At 40.6% G+C, this 24,067-nt stretch overlaps 1 protein-coding gene across 2 annotated transcripts in view; it reads left to right on the top strand.

The window, feature by feature from the left end:
- Positions 1-2,866: 2,866 nt before the first annotated feature.
- TAFA1 (TAFA chemokine like family member 1) overlaps positions 2,867-24,067 on the top strand; it is a 222,870-nt gene continuing 201,669 nt past the window's right edge. For both annotated transcript variants that reach the window (XM_065845759.2, XM_071813249.1), the window contains exons 1-2: positions 2,867-3,674; positions 5,822-5,942. In XM_065845759.2, the coding sequence (XP_065701831.1) occupies positions 5,825-5,942 (118 nt within the window). In that variant the 5' untranslated portion in view covers positions 2,867-3,674; positions 5,822-5,824. The remainder of the gene's footprint in view (positions 3,675-5,821; positions 5,943-24,067) is intronic.

The raw sequence follows: 24,067 nt of genomic DNA, 5'->3' as shown, positions 1-24,067 counted from the left end.
GGAGGACACAATCTGCGAAAAGCAAAGCTTCATTGTCCCAGGAGCACTAGAACTAATGAGCTTTGCATTTCAAAGGTGGTGAGTCCTCTTCAGACCCTGTAACATACACGCCTGGGATTTGTCCCGTTAAATCTCTACATGGGGAAAAGGCGTGTGTGTGGGAGGAGGAGATGGAGGCAGAGGAGTCAGCATGCAGAAAGTAGAGGCCAGAGGCCCCTATTTGGGTGCAAGTACCAATCTGCTGTCTGCGTGAGTCTGCCTGGATTGCATATGCTCTCCTTTTCTGTGTGCACAGAAAATTGTGATAAATAGAGGTTGAGGCAGTGAAGAGCATTTATTTTTGTTTGCCTATTTTTGTCATTCACTTGGCATCTCTAGATGAATGGTGGAACCAGGAGGAAAAGGCTGTTCTCCTTGTGAATACAGTCTGTGTGTGTGAGGCAGCCTGGCTCAAAGGCAGTTTGATGCCTGCTGAGACCTTACAGCCTACTTTCACCTGGAAATAACATGCTGGTGTAATGGTCTGCTTTTGGCAACCCTGACAGTAACCCCATGGAGTCTTTCTGTCAGAGCTGTGGATAGGCAGCTTTCTGTGCTCTCTGACTGGGACAGCTCAGGTCCTGGTCTTCATCCTTTCTTCTGTTTGCCATCAGATATCAGTGGAGGTGGAAGAACTTCCTTGTGATGTTTCATCTCCCAGCAGCCAGGCATAGACCATGTAACTGAAAGGGTTTTCTGCCCCTCTGCAGGTCCTGGATCCATCCTGCCCCAGCACTGGCAGGAGCTGCCATTGCACAGGATGGTTGACACACCCTTTTGTCCCATCTCCTTTCTTTCTAGACACTTGTTCAGCCTTCCCTGTTCATGAGGAAGGATTTTTAAATGTGCGAATTGTTCAGTAGTGTCTTATTTTTCCTTCCTGTTTTCTCTTTCCAGTGTGTCAGTGTTAGTAACCCCACATTCAACACAAGGGCCCATGGGCACATGTAAAGCATCATCTCCTTCCTGTCAAAGCCAGTGAGTCCTGAAGTGAGGAGGCTAAAGTGAAGCCCCAAAGCATCAGGTGAAGATGGTGCTGTGCCTAGCTCAAAGCAGGCTAAGAGGAGCTGTTTCATGTCTTGTTCGTCCACTGAAAGTTAAAATTGGCAGCAAAGACATCAAAGCAGGTGTGAAGATGCTTCTGCAAGGTTTGCCAAGGACTCTTCTGTTCCTGTCTGATGCTGGAAGCCAGGGCAGGGAAGAGACTGCAAGCACAGCCTGTTTAATATTCTCTTCTGTCCATCTGATCTCCCCTCCGCCCTGCAGAAGCAACATGTCCCATGTTTCTGCAGAGCTTGTCCGGAACAATAGCAGCATCTGTCAGGGGTTATGGTGGCATTAGCCTCATGGAGCTGGGAGTTAGCAGTGCTTGGCAGAGTGACAGTTCTGCTGTACCTTACATAAATCTGTATCTTGCATAAATCTGTCTCTGCCTACTCTGCCAAGGTGTGTGGTCACAATTTGTCTGATTCCTTCTGCTGTCCACAAGGTCTTTCAGTTTCCTAGAAGATTTTATTTGCTTCTTGAGGCCTCACTCCTTCCTCTTTCTTCACACTTCCCCACTCTAATGCCTTTCCATCCTAGTTTCACCTTGAGCCCTAGAGGGAACATATCCTGTTAAACAGGTGCTATTTTGAGATAAATTCCCATCTCCTGCCCCTCTCAGGTGCTGTAGAAAGCTCCCCTTATTCCCATGGAAAGAAGGAAGTTTTTAACCCTCCCTGTGGCTTTAGCAGCGAACCACAGCAGCCCTCCACCCACCACCTTCTCCTGTGGGCTGCACCTGGTCCCACGTCCTGGTTCTGTGCTTATCAGTACTTCATGGTACTTGTTGTGCCTTAGTTGCCTCTTATCAGCTTTCTTGGACACTCCTAGATCCTTCTGAGGCCAGAAAGCATTAGCAACAGCCCTAGTTCTTTGCCTTATTCCAATGTCTAAGGAAATTTTTGGGGAAAACTGAAAACATTTGTTAAACAGAACGTATCTTGCCAACCATAGTTGTGCCATGTGTTTTCATACAAAACACCTGAAAAAAATGATTGATTCAAGGCTGCAATATAGAGACCAGCATAATGCTTCTGTCAGTGTGCAGGGCTAGTTTCCTGATATGCATCACCCAATAAAATACAGTTGCTCCAAAGGAGCGTATGGTCTGTCAAGTAAGCTCATTGTACCTCCTGGTGAGAGTCTTCAGTGAGATGTGTCCTTGGGTGACGAGGAGGTGCTTGAGAGTAAGGGTACTTGTTACTGTTATTATTTACTATTGTTTGGTGTCAGAAGCTGGTAAGCAGTGAAGATAGTATGTTCTTCTACCACAGGTTATAAAGGAAAAAAATACATAAATCTGATGTTTTGTTATGGTATGCACTCTGGGATCTTAAAATGGAAATTTCTCTTTTGTCTCCAAGTATTCTTTCTTTTGTGGGCAGATGTGAGAGCTGTAATGCTAAGTGAATGGTATGTATTAAGTCTATACAATGGCTCTATAAAAAAATAATTACATGTTGTAGAGGGGGAGAGTAAACCACTCCATTCCTGTAAATGGCCACTTAAGTTGTGGATAGTAAATAAATAACTGTAATAAATAAACTAGTGTGTATGAGCTTTAGCACTTGGGAGGAATAAATCAGAGCTCTTTCTTCATTGTCTACTGCGATGCTTTGGAAATGGAGTTGGAAGGAAAGATTTCTGAGTCGTGGCGAGGTGTTGGAAAGCCCATGGGCGTGTGTAGGAACCTCCTGCCCTCTCCTGTCTCTCCCGTGCGTTTTGTTCCCCTCTTCCTGCACCACCCCTCCCTGTTCACACGCCTGTGCCGCTCTCCCGTGAAATGGATGAGACTCCCTTAAGTCTCACTCGCCTCTTGCGAATAAGTGCAAGAGCAATGCCCGGGGAATAAAGCCTCTGCCGACAGAATTAACGCGTCTCCCAGATCGCTCCCGGGGTGTTGCGAGTCCTTTGCCTTCCCACCAGCCTCCTCCGCCCTCCTGCCCATTCATACCTGCTCCTCGCAGACGGAACCAGCTGCGCTTCTGCTCTGTATGAAGTCTGAGTCTCGGTATTTAAACGCAGCTCCAGTTGCTAAGCCCCGGTGACTAAACGGAGTGCTCGGCTCGAGCTTGCAACCGAGGGCTGTGTCGCTTTAAGGCATGTGATACTTTCCCGAGCAGGGATGTATTAAAATAGGCTCCGGTACTTACAGCATCCTATAGCAGTGTACGTACAGCTGCCTTACTCTGCACTGCCCGCGCTGGAGTGAGGCTGCTCTGTCGTTAAACATAAACTGCTCCTCGTCCTGAAGTATCTGGGAAGCTGCAAATTATCTCAAGATCACTTCAAAGGTCTCATCAAGCAGAAGGTGATGCTAGGAGATGATTTAAAGGTGAAAATGAGAAGGTTTCCACCCCTTAAACCTTGGCCACTTTTCTGACGGCAGAGTCTGAGAGCTCAGATGTCTTCTTTACTCTGGGAACAGGATTTGTAACAAAAGATTTTTTTCTTCTTCTTTTAATTCTGATAAAGAAGATTATTGGGAAGCTATTAAAAATCCCTTATTGTGATACAGATGGATTTAAAAAAGTGTTAAATCTCTCCAATGAACACTAATAGAGTGCTCTGCTCTTGGTTGGATTATTCAGGTAAGAAGCTTTTTTAGGATTTAAGATTCAGAAAGCAGATCTAGCACACATCAGATAATAAATGGAGGAATACTCACTACTACGTTTCTTACTAATGATAAGATGATCTGTGTGTAAAAGTGTGTATATGACAGCAGTTTGCTGACAAACAAGCGCATGAAGAAATGTTTGTAAGAAATGATGGGTTTTGAGGAAAAGGTAGTTTGAAGTAGTATAGTTTGAGAAAGGTTTTTATTTATTAAAACAAAAAGGAGAAAGGAGGGGGAAAAAGCAGACTTAATAATAAAGTCTGAGTGGATTAAGTCAGTCTGCTATCCATGTGGTTAAGAATATGATGCCCGATGAAACGCACAGAAGCATTTAGCAGGCTGTAGAAGTTTGGCTTGGCTTTGCTTTTTGGCTAGAATTTTTAAAGAACAATTTAAATAACCTTAATACCTGAAATGTCCTTATGTGAGAGTCACCTTTCCTTTTTACCTTGTTGTGTAAAAAGCATGGGAGTACCAAATATGACAAGAAGGCATTAATTCCCAAAGACATGGGAAGGCTACTGGGAGCTCCCTGATTTAAGAGATTGAATCTATTTTGCAAGGTAAATAACTCTAAAAAGAGAGGAGAGAAAGTACACTGTAATACTGCAAAGTAAACAGTTGGAAATGAAATTAATTATATGCTAAGCAATGCATCAAATACTCAATACTCATGCTGATTGAAACAATGTTTTGGTATTTTATATTGATTATACTTATCAGTTTATGTGGTACTTTTCAGTCTATTAGACTTAAAAAGCTTCCCAAAGACTGTCTACTTCCTTAAAATTGGGGCAAAAAAAGAAGTGTGTATATTTTATTACCACCATATTTCACTATTATTTTACTATTGTTAATTTTCTACTGCAGTAATCCCCCGAGTATATCACAGACAGACTTTTTAATTTTTAATTTTCACTTAAGGAGATGACTTTTTTTAATGTTAGAGATTTAATCTTTCAAAGTCTTTCTTGCTCTGTGAAAATGATGTTCAGCTGATTGGATTATTAGATAGAAAATGGCATCATGTCATTGGCTGAATAAGGAGAGTGTATGAAGTTTGATTAATTTGGCAATCTGAAATGCAGCAGAAGGTGCTGTTAAGGGAACTGGACGATGTGTAGCGTAGCTGAGCCTTGCAAACCTCCCAGTCCTTGCAGGCATTGAGAAAGAGCTATTGAAGTTAAAAAGTCGGGGGAATTTAGCCAGTTTTTACAATGATGAATACAAGTATGAAAACCCACAGTTGTCTGTGTTGGATGGTCAAGTATGCCAGCACTAGGAGACAAAGAAACTGCTCTTTCCCTCTGCAATAGGAATATTTTTAAAATTCTGACACAATCTGCTTTGTGAAAAGATCGAATCTTCTATAGAGTACGTATGAAATTTGGTCTGGCCACAGCCCAGTCCCTTTACACGCACAGGTTGAACAAAAAGATGATGATTTCATCTGGGCTTTAGAACATAATTCTAAGAAACAATTACTTTGTTTGGCAGACAGCATCATGATTAAAAATTAATGCTTGCCAAAGTAAAAAACAATAAACTGTTACCTTCTGGGTCAGGATTAGCCTTTCAGTCTTGGTGGTGGAGTATTTTTTAAACGCATCTCAGGTATCTGAGGACCTTGTATGCCTAACTGTAGTAGTGTGTTCAAAGTAGTTCTGATACTGTCTGGACATCGTGTTTGGTTTTTTTCTAGCTGGCAGTGAGTGGTTTTTTTGTTTTGTTTTGGGTTTTTTTAGATTTTATTATTTTTGTAAGTCCCCTGTAAATTTGACTATGGGCCAGTGTGGGAATATTTTCAGCCCTCTATTTACCTTGGTTTTGTTGTCTGTTTTTTTTTTTTTTCAGTCCTCAGATTGTTACAGGTTCATTTTTTACCCTTGAATTACTAAAGTTATTCAGGCTCATATGTTGGCATCTGGTTACCTCAGCTGTCCTTTTGGACTTGACCTTTGTCATATGACGGTTGCATCCTGCAGGGGAGAGACAAAATACTTTTAGCAAAAGGAGTAGAAAAAATATAAAAATTACAAAATACTGTTGTAATGGAAGCTGACTCTTCTGTGTGCTGTAAGGCAATGGATAATAATGTCTGTCTAATATTTTGTTTAGAGAATGGCAGTGGTCTCTGCAATGTCCTGGGTCCTGTATTTGTGGATAAGTGCCTGTGCAATGCTGCTCTGTCAGGGGTCCCTCCATCACACTTTCCAGCAGCATCACCTGCACAGACCAGGTAGGACTGAGATCACCTGTGGGATGCTGTAAGATTGCAGACTCTCTGCCTGTGCTCATGTCTGTCTTGATAAATGATTGAATGATAATCATAAAATCCATTGTAACTCTTAAGAGCTGTTTACCTTTTTATTGTACAGCACCTTTTTTTGGTCAGTCTAACATCTATTGTGCTTTTCCAATCTGGTGTTGCAATATTCATTATGTAACATTGTCTTCTAACAGCTTCCCAACACAGGAATCCCATTCTGGAAAACTGTCTAGTTTCTCTGTCCTTATTTCTATCTCACCTACGGCCCATTTTGTGTGGTTCTGGAGTGGGTGTATAACTTGGAAAGAGTTTGTAACAGCAGGGGTTTGAATAGCTTTGCAGTTATCTGACCCAAACTGGACATGGGTCTGTTACTTAAAATGCTGGCACCAAATCTCACTCACAGTCACTGGTGTTTATTGGAGGTTGGGTGTTTACTTTGCCATAAATGAGAGACAGTTATTCTAAGGTTCACAAGTCTACCTTTCAGAGCTGATGGGGTTGCAAACATGCAGCCTGGAAGAGAATTTGGAACTGTCTTTCAATGAATTCAAATGTCTCAGAAGTCAGAATAAATCCCATAGGTTAGCAGTGGAGAATGCAGCTCACTTTGTTGTGATCCATGTCAGTAGTTTTATTATGTTTTTATTAGTAGAAATGGCTCATGTTACTTTTTGAACTTTTAATTGTACTTTGTTAAAAATTGTGCCATGTTAAAAATTGAGGAGTTGGTGTGTTCTAGCACAGCATCATCACCTAATTAAAATTAGATGGGCCAAGAATGTTGCTTCACAAATTTGGATCCAGAAAAAGGTGAGAAAGGTTCTGAGAGCTTTAGAAGTGAAAAATGGAGAATATTAACTCAGTGATGAACCATTTAATAATGTGGCAAATAATTTAATGTTTTTAATGGCATAGCTTCAAGGACAGATGGTCTTTGAACCACAGGTGTTTGGCAACCTTAGTGACTCAAAGTTTTCCCAACTTTCCTTGTCCAAAAGTCACAGGTATTGGCATTGTCTTGCTTTCTTGTAATAAAATATGAGTATTATGAAGGAATAAGCCTGAGTCTTTGACAGACCAGCTCTTTGCAGCTATGTTAGAACATGGGGTTAACTAATGGTGTTGTGTTTAGTAGCTGGCACTGGAAATTTTAGAGTACTTGAAGTTCGAGTGGTAAGGTTCTTATTTGGGGCTTGCAGAGAAATGAATAAAATACTTAAAACTACATTGTAATAAATAATTGGGCTGGTTGTTTGAGTCTGTCCTCCAGTGAAGGAAATATGGGGGCAAAAAGCCCAGTTACATGGAAAGGTAAGAGGAAAACGCAATCTCACTTTGTAAAATCGGTTCAAACAAGTGACATTATGAGGAAAAATGAGAGCTGGGCAGATTCAGAGCTCTGCAACATTTGCCTAAACTTGAAAAATCACCTTTTTTATGAAGCAAGAACAGCAAGACATTGAATGCATACCAAGTGTTGGGGAAATGTGAAAAATGACAAAATCTTTCGCTCGGAGATGTGATACAGATAGAGTGAAGGTTTTACAGCTGCCTCATCACCTACTTAGAAACAGCCAAGCTTTCCCTCCTGTGAGCCTTTCTCAGGCAGCTTCTCTGCACCCTACATGAATAAGATTGATGGTGTTCTGATCCCAGGCAGCCAATTTCAGTCTCTCAAGAAATAATCCACTGTGTTGACAGATGAGTGGAATTTGACAGGATGTTCACCTCAGATTCAGATTGTGCTGCACCTGGGAAGTACCAGCTAGTGAGCGTCCTTTAGGGAAACTCTTAGAGATTTTTGGACAATTTCTGCTGTCACAACAGAAAATCAAGATAGTGGTTTTTTTTTATAAGGCCATGAATTTACAGTCTGCCAACTGAATGTGAAAGGTTGTACATAAAAGGGATGGAAATATGTTAACTAGAAAACTCAGTGATTTTAATGTATTCAACTGCAGTCCCTGAGCACACCCTATTTTTCATATTTATAATATTAGGAATGCGTCATTTACTTTTAGTTAGTCACTGTGTAAGTAAGATTAAAATGTTCAGCCAAATAAAAGTGAATAAAAAATGGATGCAGATGAGCCAGTGCATAATTTCAGTAATTTAATATTTGGTATACGAAATTTCACCTTATTGAATCATTATAAATATAGCTGTAATAAACAGCATGCTCAGCATACCTTTTCCTTCAGTTCACAGTCTTCCATAGATAATGAGATGCTCTAAAATAAGAGATTTTGAGCTGCTCAACTCATAGTGGGGCTACTTTGTTACAATATAATGAAAAAGGTCAGGTTCCACCCTGTCTTACACTTCTCTTTCTCGATGAATAGCAGAGTCTCACTAAGCACGTGGAAGTGGAGGTAAAATATAAAATCCTCATGGAGTGTATTTAGCATAATAGATTTGAACTGAACTCAGTGGATTAACACAGTGAACATACCCATCTCTACTACTGTGGTTAATCCAGTTTTTGAAACACTGGAAACCAAGGGCAGTATATGAAAAGGTTAGGTTATTATCAGAGATCTCTGAGCTGTTTTTTTTCCTCAAACTTTCTTAAGCAAGCATCTGGATGGGTTGCAATAGATTTCTACACACTATGTACAATCACGAAAACTTAAAAGCTTTCTTTCAATGTAGAATAATTTTTCAGTTCTGTAATTCAGTTGTTCTTTATTCAGTTAAATGATTAGCAGAAGGTAAGAACCTGAAAACAAATGCAATAAACCAGTTTACCTGACAGTATTTGTAACTTACTCTATCTAGCCTTGTTATTTTCTTCTATCTTGTCTCATTAGCATGATGAAAAGTTTGAATACTGTTCTTAAGCACCCTTGAATATTGATGGCTGTTCCTTCTGCCTCTGATGGGGAAGGTGGGCAGGGCAGATTTTCAGGCTTCTAGTCTGGGATCTGAAGGAGCCCTTTGGAGTAAGCTAGCTGAACACCATTGCAGTATAATTCCCCTTGAGTAATGCACATGGCTTTCTGCAAGTTTTTTTATGACCATATTTCATTTTCATGAAAATTATGTTAGGCAAAGGATGTATGAAAGCATTCGGAGGAAATAACTTTATGTGGAAACAAATCTCCATTCTTTTCAAGGATGTCACTTCTATGTGATTTAATAAGAAACAGTGGTAATGAGAAGAATTCCACGTTGGATGTTTTAGGCTCTAGGATATATGTGGTTGTAGAGCTGTTGAATTAGCTTGAGGATTAGAGTGGACAGGTTGTGATTTGCTGAGTTAGCCGAGTGCCTGTGATAGTCTGTTGATCGCCTGATTGACCCTGCCCAGAGGTAGGAAGTAAACGCTGGCATTTGGCAAGATATTAACAAAGCAAAAGGTTCAAGTTTAAAATATTAAAAAATAAACAATCTGCCTCTATCATGCAATTCTTTGTAAATTTACTGACTTCATTCCATAAATGATGGATGTTTAGCTCCTGGCGAGGACCATCAGCTGGTACTGAATTGCAGTGGGCAACACTGACCATGTGTTGCTTGAAATTACAGGAAAGTACGTTGGATTCACCTGCAGGCTTGTGCACAATAATTAGGTGTACATTAAGGATGCTAGGTTAGCCTTGCATACAATGTAGAGATGCGAGGCAGACACAAGCAGAAATGTGTACTTACTGTAGCAATGCTGACATTTGCAAATATGTTAATTAAACATGGGCCTGTTCAGAGAAAGAAAACATGGACTGAATCAAGGCTGGAATTGTACGTCTAGTATACATCTTATTGTGAGAGTAGTTAATGATGTGCCCATTAAAAATCGTCTCAAGAAGTGATTGTCTATACCTCATATTACGATGGGTAAGATCAGTTTCAAAGTAATTCTATGTGAACTAACATGCAACATCAACCTTAAGGTGCTCTGAGCGTATTTCTCAGTAGACAGCGTTTTGCAGAAACTTGAGTCTGTGGCTGTGAGCAAAAAAAATTTAGTAGTTCTGATCCTGGCCTTCCCACTGATTTTTTTTTATAACTGTGGGGAAAACAATTCAAGAGATCTACTCTTCATATGACCCATATATGTGGCTATTTAGTGTAAAACACAGTGGGAAGAATGTTGGTCTGAATCTAATTCCTCAGGAAACTGTAAAAAAAACATGTGTGTTTACTTTGCAGAAAAATTGAGATTTGGAAGATGGATTCACCAGGATTTTTGTTCTTGGTATTGATAGGAGCAAGTGTAGGGCTAAGTAGTAAATATATAAATGTGTACAGAAAGAATTGTATTCCATTTATTATACAGTGTGAATTAAAACTGTTACCTTCAGTAGACAGTGTCCAAATTGCTGTGCGACAACTTAGCAAGTATCTAGGAGATCATGTCGTGGGTATGAAAGCTGACAACTGATGTTTCTTACTGTGTTAATTAAAATGAGCAAATTTATAAGCTCTAAGGCCTGATTCAGATTTCTTTTACACCAGTAAATGCACAGGAAGCACCCTGGTTTGTTCACAATCAGAAAAACCTGCTCACAACAAGCTATTCCAGTCACTCACTGGAAATCATCTCTCTCTTGATACCTTTCTGTGATATCTCTTACCTTTGCAGCCTGCTGTTGAAAATGTGAAACTGCCAACTGCTAAGTAAAGAAATCCGGGTTGAAGGTACCTACTGTGTTCCTGGTCATGTACAAAACAGATTGGGATGTATATGGACAAGTATATCCATATGTATTTTGTGTAGGCAGAGAACCAATGTAACAAAATCAAGCATGAGGTAGGATTACTAGCAGCATGATAGTGATGAATTGTGTCCTGTGCTTATGGGATGTACTTGTTGGTAGCAGCAGACTTTATCAGAAGTACCTTGTGATTTTTACTGGTTATGTTTTCTGAAAAATCAGACCTCCAAAAGAGAAACAACACAGTTATAGGGTGTGTTTGCAGCCAGAGAGATAACTATGTTTGTTTTGTTTGTGTTTTGGTTTTTTTTTTTTTTTCTTTTTTTTTCTGGAGTCCATAAGCTGTTACTTTAGTGGGCTCCAGTCTCTCAGGTAAAGGGGAAGGGATAGGTAGTCATTGCCAAGGAGCAGCCAATACTTGGAGGCTCAGAGGCAAAAGGACATCTCTCTTCTTCACTGGAGAAGAGTGCGTAGCTGCAAGGTTCAGGGCTTGGTTGCAGGCGGAGGAAAGCTGTCACCAGTCATGCTGCTGAATGTGACGCCTTGTTACTTCCGATCCAGGGAGATGAAGCAACCTGAGGGGGAGCAGGTGTTTCAGCTCGATGGACTGTGAAGAGCAACGCACCAAGGTGTGCAGTGGGGTGCTGAGCACACCGCTGTGCCCAGCGTGGCTCTGAGAGCTGCTGACAGTATGACCACGTTCCCTGTAGTCACCCTCACAACACCCTTTGTGCAAAAGGGCAATGGCAAAGTGCTAACAGTGGTATTTAGAAAGAAAGGATGTGTATCAAGCATGGGTGGTTTGTGCTGGCGGTGTCCGTGCTCTGTTTTGGTCCCCCCTGCTCTGTCCTTCCTTCTGGTTGTGCTCTTGTCCCCATCCTGTGCCACTTTGGCTTTCCCTCTGGCCTCTCTGCAGGCAGGAGCAAAGCACGTCCCTCTTTGTGTGACAGAAGCTACTCTGGGGAAAGAGGAACCATGAAGCATGTCCTGCTGTGATGGCCTCAGCCAGTGTCTTCTCTTCCCACACCCGTGCGCTGAGCCTCCATCTCCAAGTGCAGCCTTGGGGCCTTAGTGCACTGTGCTATTTGTAGCTTGCTGTCATGGTATTAGAGACTGTGAGAATTCATACTACGTGATTAAGTCCCAAGGAAAATTTGACACCTACAAATATGAGCCCCAAGGGTGAACTACGTTGATCTGCGCCGAAATATTTCTGCTGATAACATCAGAAACCTGCCTTTAATGATTAGCCTACTTTAGTCCAGGCTCATTTATATTTTAAAAGACAATATCCAAGTGCATTTCCTTACAAGATAAATGTGTTTTCTCTCATTAAGTTTCATATTGTTTTATCCTATCCTTCCTATAATCTTTGTATTTCCTTTTGAATGTTTTCTTTTCCACTCTGCTGTGAAATCAGCCTTTGCTGTGAGCAAGATTTATTTTCCTGATGGGATTCAGCATTTTTGCTATTTCCAGATGCTCTGCATAGAACAGTTCTCCCCAGCTAAACTTATTTTTTTTGCATGCAAGCAGTGCTGGAGGTTTCTTTTCATTGTGCTGCAGGCAGGGACCATGAGGACTGCAGCACAGTTGGACTCTAAATTTATGAGGCTCAGTCAATGATGCACGATGGGGAATTGGGAGTGTAAATTAAGCTGAATGAAGTTACAAAGCCACATGTATGTATCTGTGACTCATATTTCTCTGCTCTATTTAGAAGATTGCTATCTGACATCTCTCCCTTGGCTTCTGTATTCCTTTTAGAATGGTTTTTGCGTTTGCAGTGGTTGAAGAAACCAGTTCTGCCCTTCTTGAAAGGTCACTTCAGTGACAGCAGGTGCAGGATCATTCTTGCTATTGTATGCTAATCAAAAATTGTGTTGCAGTATTCCATTGTAATCCTTATTTTATTTTGAGAGAACAGCTTTGCTTTGGAGCTGAATTGGTGGCAGGAATGGAGGACCTTACTAGTTTTTGGGCAAATGAAAGTGATTCCTTGAGAATTGCCAAGTGAAGTGCGGTATCTGGACAATCTCTTCTCTGAGATGACTGAATTTCCTTTTGCCAGGCTACTCTCATTGTGATGCCTTGTCTTTGAGCTACAAGTAATCTAGGAGTAGTCTGCTCTGCACTAGCAGGTTCCATGAACAGTCACATGTGCTGGATGCTTTTTAAAACTGTGCATAAATATTTATTCTATGAGCCCTGCAATTTTATGTATATATCACACACCTTACCTCTCACTAAATGAATAGGCAACTAAAAATCAACCTAAATGGAGTTCCTTGTCTCTTGATTATTAGGAGAGCTACTGGTTCATATCAAAATATATGTTTAATCCATCCTCATGCATGATTCAAAACTCCTATTGGATTAATTTTGTTTTCTGTAGATGACAAATCTGAATTGAGATCTTTCATTGTGGATCTACTGAACACAAAAATAATCACTTCTGTAGTTAACTTGTGTGCAAGTGACAGTTAAATTGTTGGAGAACTTAACTGGAAAATTCCTTGAATGTATGTGTCAGTTTATTGGAAAGTCAGGAACTTGGTACTGTAATTTCCCATATTGTAAATGGCATCAACAGCCAACAGGCTCTACAGATCAGCCTGAGTGTAGGCAAGAGCTCTCTGATAAAACTTTATTATCTTTTTTTAGTGTCCTCATTAATGCTCTTCAAAAATGCTGTTGAATATTTCTGGCAAGCAAAGCTTCAGTGTAATTTTATTGTATTGTTAGGGATTTATTAATTATAATCTTTTCTTGCAGAGTCTATTTATATTTGATCATGACATTAATTGGTTGCCAAAACAAACTAGAGTTAATTGTGTTTAATTAAGTGGTTGGGAGCAAGCAAGGATAGTTTATTTGGAAAATTGGTTTCATTGATTTATGTGTTTATTTTTTAAAAGAACATGAATAAATGAAGAGAACCTATTGCTTAGCACCTTTTGCCCTACATGCTTTCCAGGAATCATCAATAACACAGTTGAGACTTTGAACAGATTCAAGAGTGGAAAAGTATCTGTGTTATATATGTTTGCCTATACAAACCCATTAAGAAGTAGATGTTTACATCCTGGATCATTATGAATTTAATTAAAATGTAAAATTAAGCAGGAATGAGATCAAGTAACACAAACTGACATTAAGGCGGTGTTCAGTGCAGTGCACTGGCTAAAGGTGCTTTGGATAAGGAGAGTGTGGTAAAATACACTAAAAATGACTAGATAAATATTTTCTATAAATATATTAATATAATCTTTATATTGTATTTCTATGATAATTTCTGTATTTTCTATCATGCTTTTCAAAACCAGGTAATTTTACCGTTCAGAAGCTTTTGAACCCTAGCCTATTTCATGTTTCAATGCTAAAATCAGAACTGAATGGAGGATTCTGAGGCCTAATGTTGTGGTTTGTGGTTGTTTTTTTTTTTGGGGACACACACACACACACACACACTATCATTTTCCTAAGTTGCGACTGTAATTAAGGTTAAAAAAAAGCTTATCTTTGTGCATTACTCGTTTCTGCCTTGGAATTTCTCATTGGAAAAAAAAATATATCTGCATAAGGTTTGTGCTATCCCAGCAGCTGCCTAAAACCAGTCATCATTCTGATAAATTAATGAATCCTACCTGGAAGCATACATTCAGATATGCCAGTAGCTGCCTCTTTCCCAAACAGAATCGAACTTAGCAGACTTTAAATCCAATACCAATGCAAACATGCAGAAGGTCTTGTGTGTTGTAGCTGGTAGCAGCTCTTGTTTTGGTTTGCAGCAGCACTGAGCTTAAAGGAGGTCTTTGACTTTTCAGAAGTTGCCTTTTCCCCCATCCCAAATCAGCTTTCTCTGCTGTTTCATTAAAAGATGCTTCCCTTATCTAAAAATATTTCTTGAATCAGTAAGCTATCAGGGCTACACTAACACTGTTTGCTGTGGATGTCATTAACTCATGAAGTTCTTGATTACTTGCATGGGATGCTTTTGAATTTGGGTGGTCAATCAGCCAGAAGTCACTATTGTTCAGTAAAATAAAAAGTCAAGAGATGAGTTGAAGATAATGGAGGTTTCAGAGTTTGTAATTGGTTTTGGTGTGCCAGGGAAGGATCCAACAGAGAATGATTGTGTCTGAGCCAGCTCCCACATCTGTAGTAATATCATATTTTTGTGAGGCTTTTAAATACAGGGTTTGTGGTGGTGTTGTGTTTGTTTTTTGTTATGGTGTTTTTGTTTTGTTGTGTGTTGTGGTTTTTTCTTTTTTTTCCCCTCAGGCAATTAGAAACCATCTTTCCATGGCCGAAACCTCAGTGCTTTCTCCATTAAGCCTGCAGCCTGGGTGATGTTTATCTTAACCTTGTTTTGAGTTACTCCAACAAATAGATGACTCCTTTAGTTCTAATTTAGCTTCTCTTGGTATTTCTATTATCTTCTTCTAGTTGGCAGGCAAGGAAATCAGATGTGCGTCAAATGAAACCATTTGTCATGGATTAGTGCATGCAAATGCCTTGATGACAGCAACAGCAAAAAGCCAGCGAGTGTCTGAATGCTGGCTTTGGAGGCAAAAGTTAACAAGGCCACACCACTTTTGAAGGCAGGGAATTTTGAGATACCCTGACTGGGAGCAAGCTGTGGACAATGAGCATTCTGTGCACATGCGCATTGTGCCCAAATCACCCTTGGGAGACCACCAGGCACAGTGGCTGTGATTTAGTGGAAAGACCACAATGTAGCTAGATTACCTGCTGTTTTCACTCCATTTCAATCTTTATTTTTCTTTCCACACTGTTTATTCTATTTCTAAGTGTTTCCTATAAATCAGTTTTCTTTGTTTTCTTTTAAATCTTTATGTAAGCTCTTATAACTCTTACTTTCAGAAAAGGCTCTGTGAACTTTCTTCTCTTACAGTCAATGCACCTTGATGTGGTGTTTCAGCAACAAAATGCCACTTGATTTCATCCCAGTTAGAATACCACCCACATTTTTTTATGAAATAAGCACTTCAGAACGTTGTCATTTGGAAACAATCAAAATGGAGCTAATTGATCAGAAAATTTGAAATGCTAAAATAGTTTTCCACTTTCTGATATTGGCACCATATTTTAAGTGTTTTCTAACAAAAACTGCAGAAAATATAAACTTTTTCACGCATAGGAAAAAGTGTTTCTGTTGATCAGAATTTTCCAGTGGGAAAAATGTCCCGTGTACTTTGTGCCTGTCTCTGCAGCAGACTGTATGCAATGCAATATACTATTATAGTAATTTCTGGTTGGGTTTTTTATTAGTTTTTTTGTTTCCCCTCTCCACCTCTATGCTTTGGTTTTGTGTATTTTCACTGGAACCAGACCTTCATCCTTTACACCGCTGAAGTTTCTCTGTGTTTTGATGCTGTCAAGACACCTTGTTGAAGTTGTGATGGTACCACAGACACAAACATGTTGACCAGCCCAGGTGGTGTGGGCACTGGAAAGCAAACTCTTGACAGAGCAGGACCAGTTCTGAAAATGAACAAGTGCTGGTGATAAAAATAGCTGCAAATTAAAGGGAGTTTCTGCTTTCAGTGGGAACTGCTTGATGGCTTCCCCTGGTAGAATAGTTTAAATTGGGTTCGAATTTGCTTTGAGCTTCCTGTTGCTGTTCTGTGTTTTGTGATGATTTACCTTCTATGAGCAATGTGATATCAAGTGGTTCTTTTATACCAGTTGTACCCTTCTGAGGTTCAGGCTATGCAAGTCCCCCCTAAACCATGTTCTTATATAAATTGAATTATTTGCTTATGTTCTTTTATTATTTTTGTAATCTATCAAAGGAAAAGTTGCAATCTATGGTGTCTAGAGGTGGAAACAAACTACAAAAGGATGTCACATTTATACTGTGGTTGTGCGGATGAGGCTTGTCTGTCTTTAGTATGCTATTCCCTGCATCTGAGGGGCTGTTGCTTTTTAATGGGTGAGATTATGCCTTAGTCCTGACAGAGTTATGAGTCAAAGTCTGTTGAGGGAAGTTAATATTGATTTAAAACAACAAAGTTGCTTTCTGATGTTAACTATAGCAAAATCATTTTCTCTGTATAATACATATGCATTATTTTAACTAGTACCTGAAGTTTCAGAGGTCCTACTGTAAGCTGTGGCCTGTCTGCTTTTGAAGTGTTTTAATGTCCAGATTTCACACAGGAACCAAGCAAAGATACAAAAAACTTCAAATATGCCTCTGTCAGAAGAGATTATTTTGCATTCTGGTAGCACATACAGATCCCAGAACATCAATATTTGCTATAAAGAAAGCATAGTTTTACAGGACACCCAACCAACACCTGCCTTTCTGTTTGGCTTTCTTCTTTCTCTTTGTGCCCAGCCAGGGGCAAATTGGTTCGCCCTGTGCAGTCTGTACACAGCATGCAGCAGTGGAATGGATGATTTGAGGAAACGGAGATCTCAATCATGAGGCAAATCAGTGAGGTTTTGGTATTGTTTTTCACATAGCCTCTCTCAGTGAGGCTGGTACCCAGAGCAGACATCCCATCTCTAGTGTTCCATCCTTGGCATGGCTTGGTGTGCAAGTACAAGTGTTGCTGTGAGCTGGGTGATGGATCACGGAGGCTCTTAGCTCCCTCTTTTCATGAAATCAAGTGCTTTAGTGTAAGCCAACTTCACGCTGGCTTAAACTTTCATGGTGGTTAAGCTATAATCTATCAGACTGCCCCAGCTGTGAGGTGTAAAGAGCCGTCACGTTCACTTACTGTTACTCAATTGACAAACAAGTTGTACTGTTGTAGTGAATTTTTTTGCCTGTGTCCATGCTGTCAGCTGAACCACAGGCTCAGCACGTGCAGACAGGCAGTGCGGCATTTGCTTCAAACGTGGACCTTCCCATTTTTAACTTAATTGCTTCCTTTAAGAGATGAAGGTTGGGCTTGTATTTGGACAAAAAGGCTCCCACTTCAAGCGTGTTTCTCACTTGAAGGCTATGCTTCCCACCAGAGTTTTGTGTGATGCTTCCAGTCTTTCACAGGCAGCATAACACTGATTTTGCCTAACTTGTAGTGTATTTTTTGTGATGTGTCTGACTTGTAAATCTTGTTAACTGCACACTGTTATCTCAATATGTTTGCAGGCCAGCTCCTGCAGCATAGAAACTTATAGCAAGATAAATCAAGTAATCTTTTTTTCTTACTAGGGAAAAAAAAATTCAGACTATTGAATTTGCTACCATCAGAAAAATCTTAATTTCCTGAATTCTCTGGGGGAAAGAGCTAGAAGATCATTCCCAAAGAGGGTGGTGCTCTGGTGGGATTCTATCTGGAAAATCACATGTGAGTGATTTCTTCTTTGGTCCAGCCAAAGTTGTGGTGGGGCCTTTATAGGGCCAGGATGCTGTAAGGGTCCTGCATGTCCTTCCCCACTAATGGCCTTTTTTGACCCCTGCTGTTGAGTTTTGAGCCAGTTCTGTTTCTTGCTTGCTGGAACCTAGAAAACCTCCAGACTGGAGAAAGGTCTTCTATGGTTTTTACCTCTGTTTTGGTAACAAAGAAGCTGAAAGGTTATGTAGCTATTTACCAGTATTGTTGTGGTTCCTGACAGGATTTCATGCTGTCATAGAGACACAGCAGGAATTCTGTGTCCCAGCTCATATCAGGGCCACCTGTTTGGACTGGGGGGGGAGTCCTGGCAAGAGATTTTCTTCCACAGGATCCTTTTCCTCTTGTGCAATGAAAAGGTGACTGAGCTTCTGCTCATGTCCACTGCCTGGCATGCAGGAGGTACCTAGAGGCTCTTGTTAGGCTTTGAGAATAAAACTGGGATTTCTATATTGCTAAATTTCCATAAAAATTGCTAATTTTGACTTCTTGTGGTTATAAGCTTTTATATGCTTGAGGAATTATAGCAAATTTTCTATTGTGACACTTGTTTTTGTAGGCTGAAGGAACACAGGGTAACACTCTGCATTTTGCAAAGCAGTATTTCTTTTGTTGTGTGACTAAAGCAGTGGAAGGAATTGAATTTTTTTTAGGTTGACAGCCAAAGCAAGATATCAAGAGTTGGTGCAGTATTTACATTTTTAAATTAGTTTAGAAGAATTTGATTGTTTTTCTTACTAACAGGGGAAAAAGAACAAAACAAAACCTGAAACAACTTGCCTTATTTCTAAACACTGAAAAGCAAGGAAAAGACCAGATAAATTAAAACAAAAAAGTCTAGCGAAGGTAATGTTTCTTTTCTTAAATGGATTTAAATCAGAGTATCTCTAATCAAAAGCTGTGTTCTGCTGTTGGGGCTGACGCTTCATCTTCCTTCCTTCCTGAAGTAGAGCTGTGGTGTTAAGATATTGCTGGTAGGGAGAGTAAATTCCAATAGTGCTTGAGTTTTCTATTTTGAATAAATAATTGGGTAGTCAGGAGAGCAGAGATGGGACATCAGGATTTTTCTCTCACTTGCTATGAAAGGGCTTAAAAAAGCCAGTCCATTATACAGCCCTAAGGCTAATGTAGTTCCTTATATAGGGCTGGATGGGCTTTGAGACAGACCCTACCCCTGCCAAAAAGTGAAAGGCTGGAGGAGGCAGCACTGAACTCTTCCACTGAAACTGGATGCCAGTGGGGGCTCTCAGGTGGTGGTGGTAGACGCTAGTCCTGGAGAATTAAATGCAGGTAAAAAGGAGGTTTTTAGCAAACAAAGGATGGATATTTAAAAAATATCTTGTTGTGAAGTTTAACCTCCTGGAAGACCATTCTTTGGATGGTTCTGCTTTTCTTTCTTTCAGTAGCAAGCTGAACCACTGCTCGCTAACTCTCAGTGTGGTGCTGTAGGCACAGATTTTCTGCCATTCCTCTACTGCTTTTTGAACATAAGGCTTGAACTGCAGCTTCTCTCTATCTGCTTGCATTTTGGAGGAGGCCAAGGCTGCACCCCAGCCACACCAGAGCACTATTCCTGGCCTCTGCTCATCCTGTCAGAAAGCAGCAGGAGCCCCCCGAGAGGGACAGCAAAGCTTTGACAAACTGATGTTTGTCTGGGGTGCTGTTGAGGTGTTTTGCTGACTCTCAGTCATTTCAAGATCTTTGCTAATTTAATGAGCCGATTTCACTCATCAGGGTAACAGTTATCCATGTCACAGGCCACTCCTCTTTTTCCTTCAATATACATCTGTAGCAGTGATTTTGCTGTCCTTGAAGGAACACAGACTGAATTATCACTTTGAGAGATTATTGCAGTTTTTTTAAACTGAATATTAGTATTAGAAATGTGTTTCTTTATCTGAGTGATAGTATCTACTTTTGTCATTTTTATGTAAACTCAGCCCTGCTTTGCAAAGCGCCACTGTTCTCTTCTGGAGAAAATATCGTCTATCAGCAGTGGAACTCTGTCTGTGTGCTCTAATATTAATCATTGAATACAGTTATTTAAACTGTATCTACTTGCACCTTTTTCACGGCAAGTTCTTGGAGGGTGGAAGGGAGTGTGGTGGGATGTGTAAGTGGCTGTATTGAATTTTAAGTAAGAGTAATTACAGCAAATTAGTTGAAGGTAGTGTGCTAGACACCTTTAGTGAAATACATAAACTTGTAAACTAAAAAAAAAAATCTTCTGATAGGAACCTATTTAGCAGTTTTGGTATGATTGAAATTTTGGTAAAACAGAATGAGAAGTTGAGATCTTTTCAACAACATGTGGTGTGGTGGCTTAAGCATTTCCCTGAAAGCTGATTAAGATGAAGGAGTTGAATCTCAGCCTTCCACTGGGTGGTTGAGTTTGTCTGAGTTGTCCCTTTCCTGGGGGGAGAATCTGATTCAACCAACAAGCTGCTCATTCAGCACACAGGGAGCTGATGGCACGGCCTGGCAGCCGCACAGAATAAGGACTGGGGTTTGTTTCTCAGCAGCGCCAAGCACAAACTTCTTTCCAAGGCCTTGTGACTTTTGTAAAAGTACCAGCCTAGTTCTGTGCCTTGTCTTTTCATATTGTTCCCCAGATTGGTGGACAATCTGTAGCTGTCAAATCTTGCAGAGCCCCAACTTTCTGCCAGCAGAAATAGAATGGGGTGTAAAGCACATTAGGAGTGGTTTTGACGACCCTTCGTGCGGAATAGAACATGTAGATTCATTTCATAGCTGACATAGAGCTGATTATTTATGTTCCTTAGGCATTCTTAGCTGTTTTCTAAGAATCTTTTTTTTTCTTTTTTTACCATTATGGATGACTTTGCTTGTATTTTCACATCGTTCTTTTTGAGTCATGACGAACTCAGATTAAATAACAAACAGCCCCTGAGATGTGTCATTTTTTGCAGTGATTTACATAGGGCAGTACCTATAAATTATGGAGGCAGCTACTGGATACTGTGAATAAACAAGTATGTTATTTTTTGTGTGGTTTTGAGATACGTCTTATGAATTGTATCTGCAGGAGGTAATGGTACCATCCCATAGAAAAGCTGCTTAACACTTCCAGGCCACTAAGCCACGAGGCAAAAGTGCAATTTTTTAAATTCTTCTAACATTAATATAAACCCATGAGGTTTTATGCTGGATTATATCGTTGTCTTCCTATGTCTCTTCTCGTTGTTTGTTACCGTGTTATCTAAATGTCGACAGAACAAAAATCTACCTCTTTTAACAAGCGGAGGATGCAGATTTTCTTGCTCTGGTGCTCCGAATACTTTGATATCAGTAATATAACTTTTTCTCAGTAAATAATTCACCCAGTTTTGGAAACCCTCTTTTGTCTGAAGCATCTTCTTCTGTAATGGGAAGTTTTTGAAAGATGCTTTAAGAAAAGGAGGCTTAATCTTGTTCTGCTGCAAAGCCTCCTTATTTATGACTGCTATTATTTTGTATATTTCCTTTCATTACTCCTGGAGGAGGATGGAGGAAGGTGGCAATGTATCATCTTCCAAAATGAGAATGTGAGGATATGCATATGGCCAGACACATCTAACCTTTTGTTCTCAGTGGTGCAGGCATATTCACATACAAGCCTCTGTACGCTACCTCGTCCTGTAGTGCAGAGACGCAATTTTAGTGTACAGAGCTGGATTATGCACTCCTTTTCCTCACAGAACACTGTCCTTTGCTCTTCTCTTATTTCTCATCTTTTTAAAATGGTCTGTGATGAGGATGCTCAAAGCAGCATGGTTTAGTCACTCTCATGGACAACTAAGTGCTAAATGTTTTCTACCAGCTGACCAGGTCTTTTAGTCAGTTATTCAAATAGTTGCAAGGGTTTGGGGTGTGGCAGTATTTCTGCTGGTTCTTGATGAAGAATGAAATATTTTGAGTTTTGCTGTAGCTAGGAGTATCTTTCCACATTGCGCAAGCACCAGTCTGGAAAGAGATGCTTTCCCCAGGACCATGGCTTGTCATGGACCAAAGTTACATTGGGAATAGCATTGTAAGGGGCAGCGGAAAATCCCTACCTTGCATTGCCCTGGGGAAATGAATATTGCTGCTGCCTTCAGACTCTCCCCACAAAGAGAATTTCTGCAACTCCCCTAATAGCAGAAAAGACATCAGTTTGCAGCTGCAGAAGCAAGATGTGCAACAGCTGTGCTGGTCAAGGCAGCAGCAGCAATGTTACTGCAATGCTGGAAACTCAGCACACACTAATTTTCCACGTTTCTTGTCTGTGCACATCCCAGGCCAGTCTGGCTTTGCCTGTCCTGGGACACAGCACTGTCAGGCTTGAAGCGGTGCTGGTGAGCTGGGGTCCTGGTGGAGGGGACATTGTGTGTGCCTCCTGTCACTGCAAAGCAAAGCCCCAGCAGACCTGGGGAAAGAAAAGGTGACATCAGAGGCACAGGGCTTCTCTCATCTTTAGTTTATACACACTTGTCATCTGCCTATTTCTTTTTTTTTTTAATTCTTGATAGTGAGAAACCTTCAGAAATATCACTCTGTTCATTGGAAATATTTGTTGAACTCCCTGCTTCTTTTATGATGTGTTTTATTATTTGCCTACCTCTACCTCAAAGAAAGAAGATGCACTCTTTTATTTTTTTTCTTTCGCTTTCTATGCCCTGGTGGCCACAGTTAGGCAGACCTCAGCACTCACAAGGATTTCTAAATGACGTACTTAAAATCACAAAGGATAAATGTGTGAAACCTGGGAACAATATCAATTATTCTTCTTTTCTTCACTATAAATGTTTTTATTATTACATTTTGAATTATGATTCCTGTAACAAATTCTAAAGTATATATTAATATATACTGGGGCAAATATTATTCAATATATTCATTAACAATTTGGACGAGGGAATTGAGTGTACTATCAGCAAGTTTGCTGATGACACTAAGCTGGGAGGAGTGGCTGACACGCCAGAAGGCTGTGCCGCCATCCAGCGGGACCTGGACAGGCTGGAGAGTTGGGCGTGGAATAACCTGATGAAATTTAACAAGGGAAAGTGTAGAGTCCTGCATCTGGGCAGGAACAACCCCAGGTTCCAGTATAGGTTGGGAAATTACAGGTTAGAGAGCAGTGTAGGGGAAAGGGACCTGGGGGTCCTAGTGGACAACAGGATGACCATGAGCCAGCACTGTTCCCTTGTGGCCAGGAAGGCTAATGGCATCCTCGGGTGTATTACAAGGGGGGTGGTCAGTAGATCGAGAGAGGTCCTCCTTCCCCTCTACTCTGCCCTGATGAGACCCCATCTGGAATATTGTGTGCAGTTCTGGGCCCCTCAGTTCAAGAAGGACAGGGAACTGCTGGAGAGGGTCCAGCATAGGGCAACAAAGATGATTAAGGGAGTGGAGCACCTCCCTTATGAAGAAAGGCTGAGGGAGCTGGGTCTCTTTAGTTTGGAGAAGAGGAGACTGAGGGGTGACCTTATTAATGTTTATAAATATATAAAGGGTGAGTGCCATGAGAATGGAGCCAGGGTCTTCTCAGTGGCAAACAATGATAGGACAAAGAGTAATGGGATCAAGCTGGAACACAAGAGGTTCCACTTAAATTTGAGAAAAATCTTCTTCTTAGTGAGGGTGACAGAGCACTGGAACAGGCTGCCCAGGGAGGTTGTGGAGTCTCCTACTCTGGAGACATTCAAACCCACCTGGACACCTTCCTGTGCGACCTCACCTAGGTGTTCCTGCTCCAGCAGGGGGATTGGACTGGATGATCTTTCGAGGTCCCTTCCAATCCCAAACATACTGTGATACTGTGATATTGACTTAAAAAGAGAAAGTGCCCAAAGTGTCATTAAATTTGCCATGATTTTCCGTCAATATTTAATGTTCGGGTAAATGCAATTCGTACTGTAAATAAGCCCATGCTAAATTGTTGGAAGGCAGTGCTTGTATGTATTCACATCCATACCTTTACTGTAAGCCAGCTCATTTCCCCTTTAAATTCCCCACATACGTATGGATTTCTTTCACAGGGATTTCAAGCGCTATAAGCTCCTGTATGTGTGGTAAGATTCAAAAGCTT

The sequence above is a fragment of the Patagioenas fasciata genome, chromosome 10 (assembly GCF_037038585.1).
Source record: "Patagioenas fasciata isolate bPatFas1 chromosome 10, bPatFas1.hap1, whole genome shotgun sequence".
Taxonomy (NCBI): Eukaryota; Metazoa; Chordata; class Aves; order Columbiformes; family Columbidae; genus Patagioenas; species Patagioenas fasciata.
The sequence above is the reverse complement of the archived record's forward strand: the minus strand, read 5'-3'. Positions and strand labels throughout refer to the sequence as shown.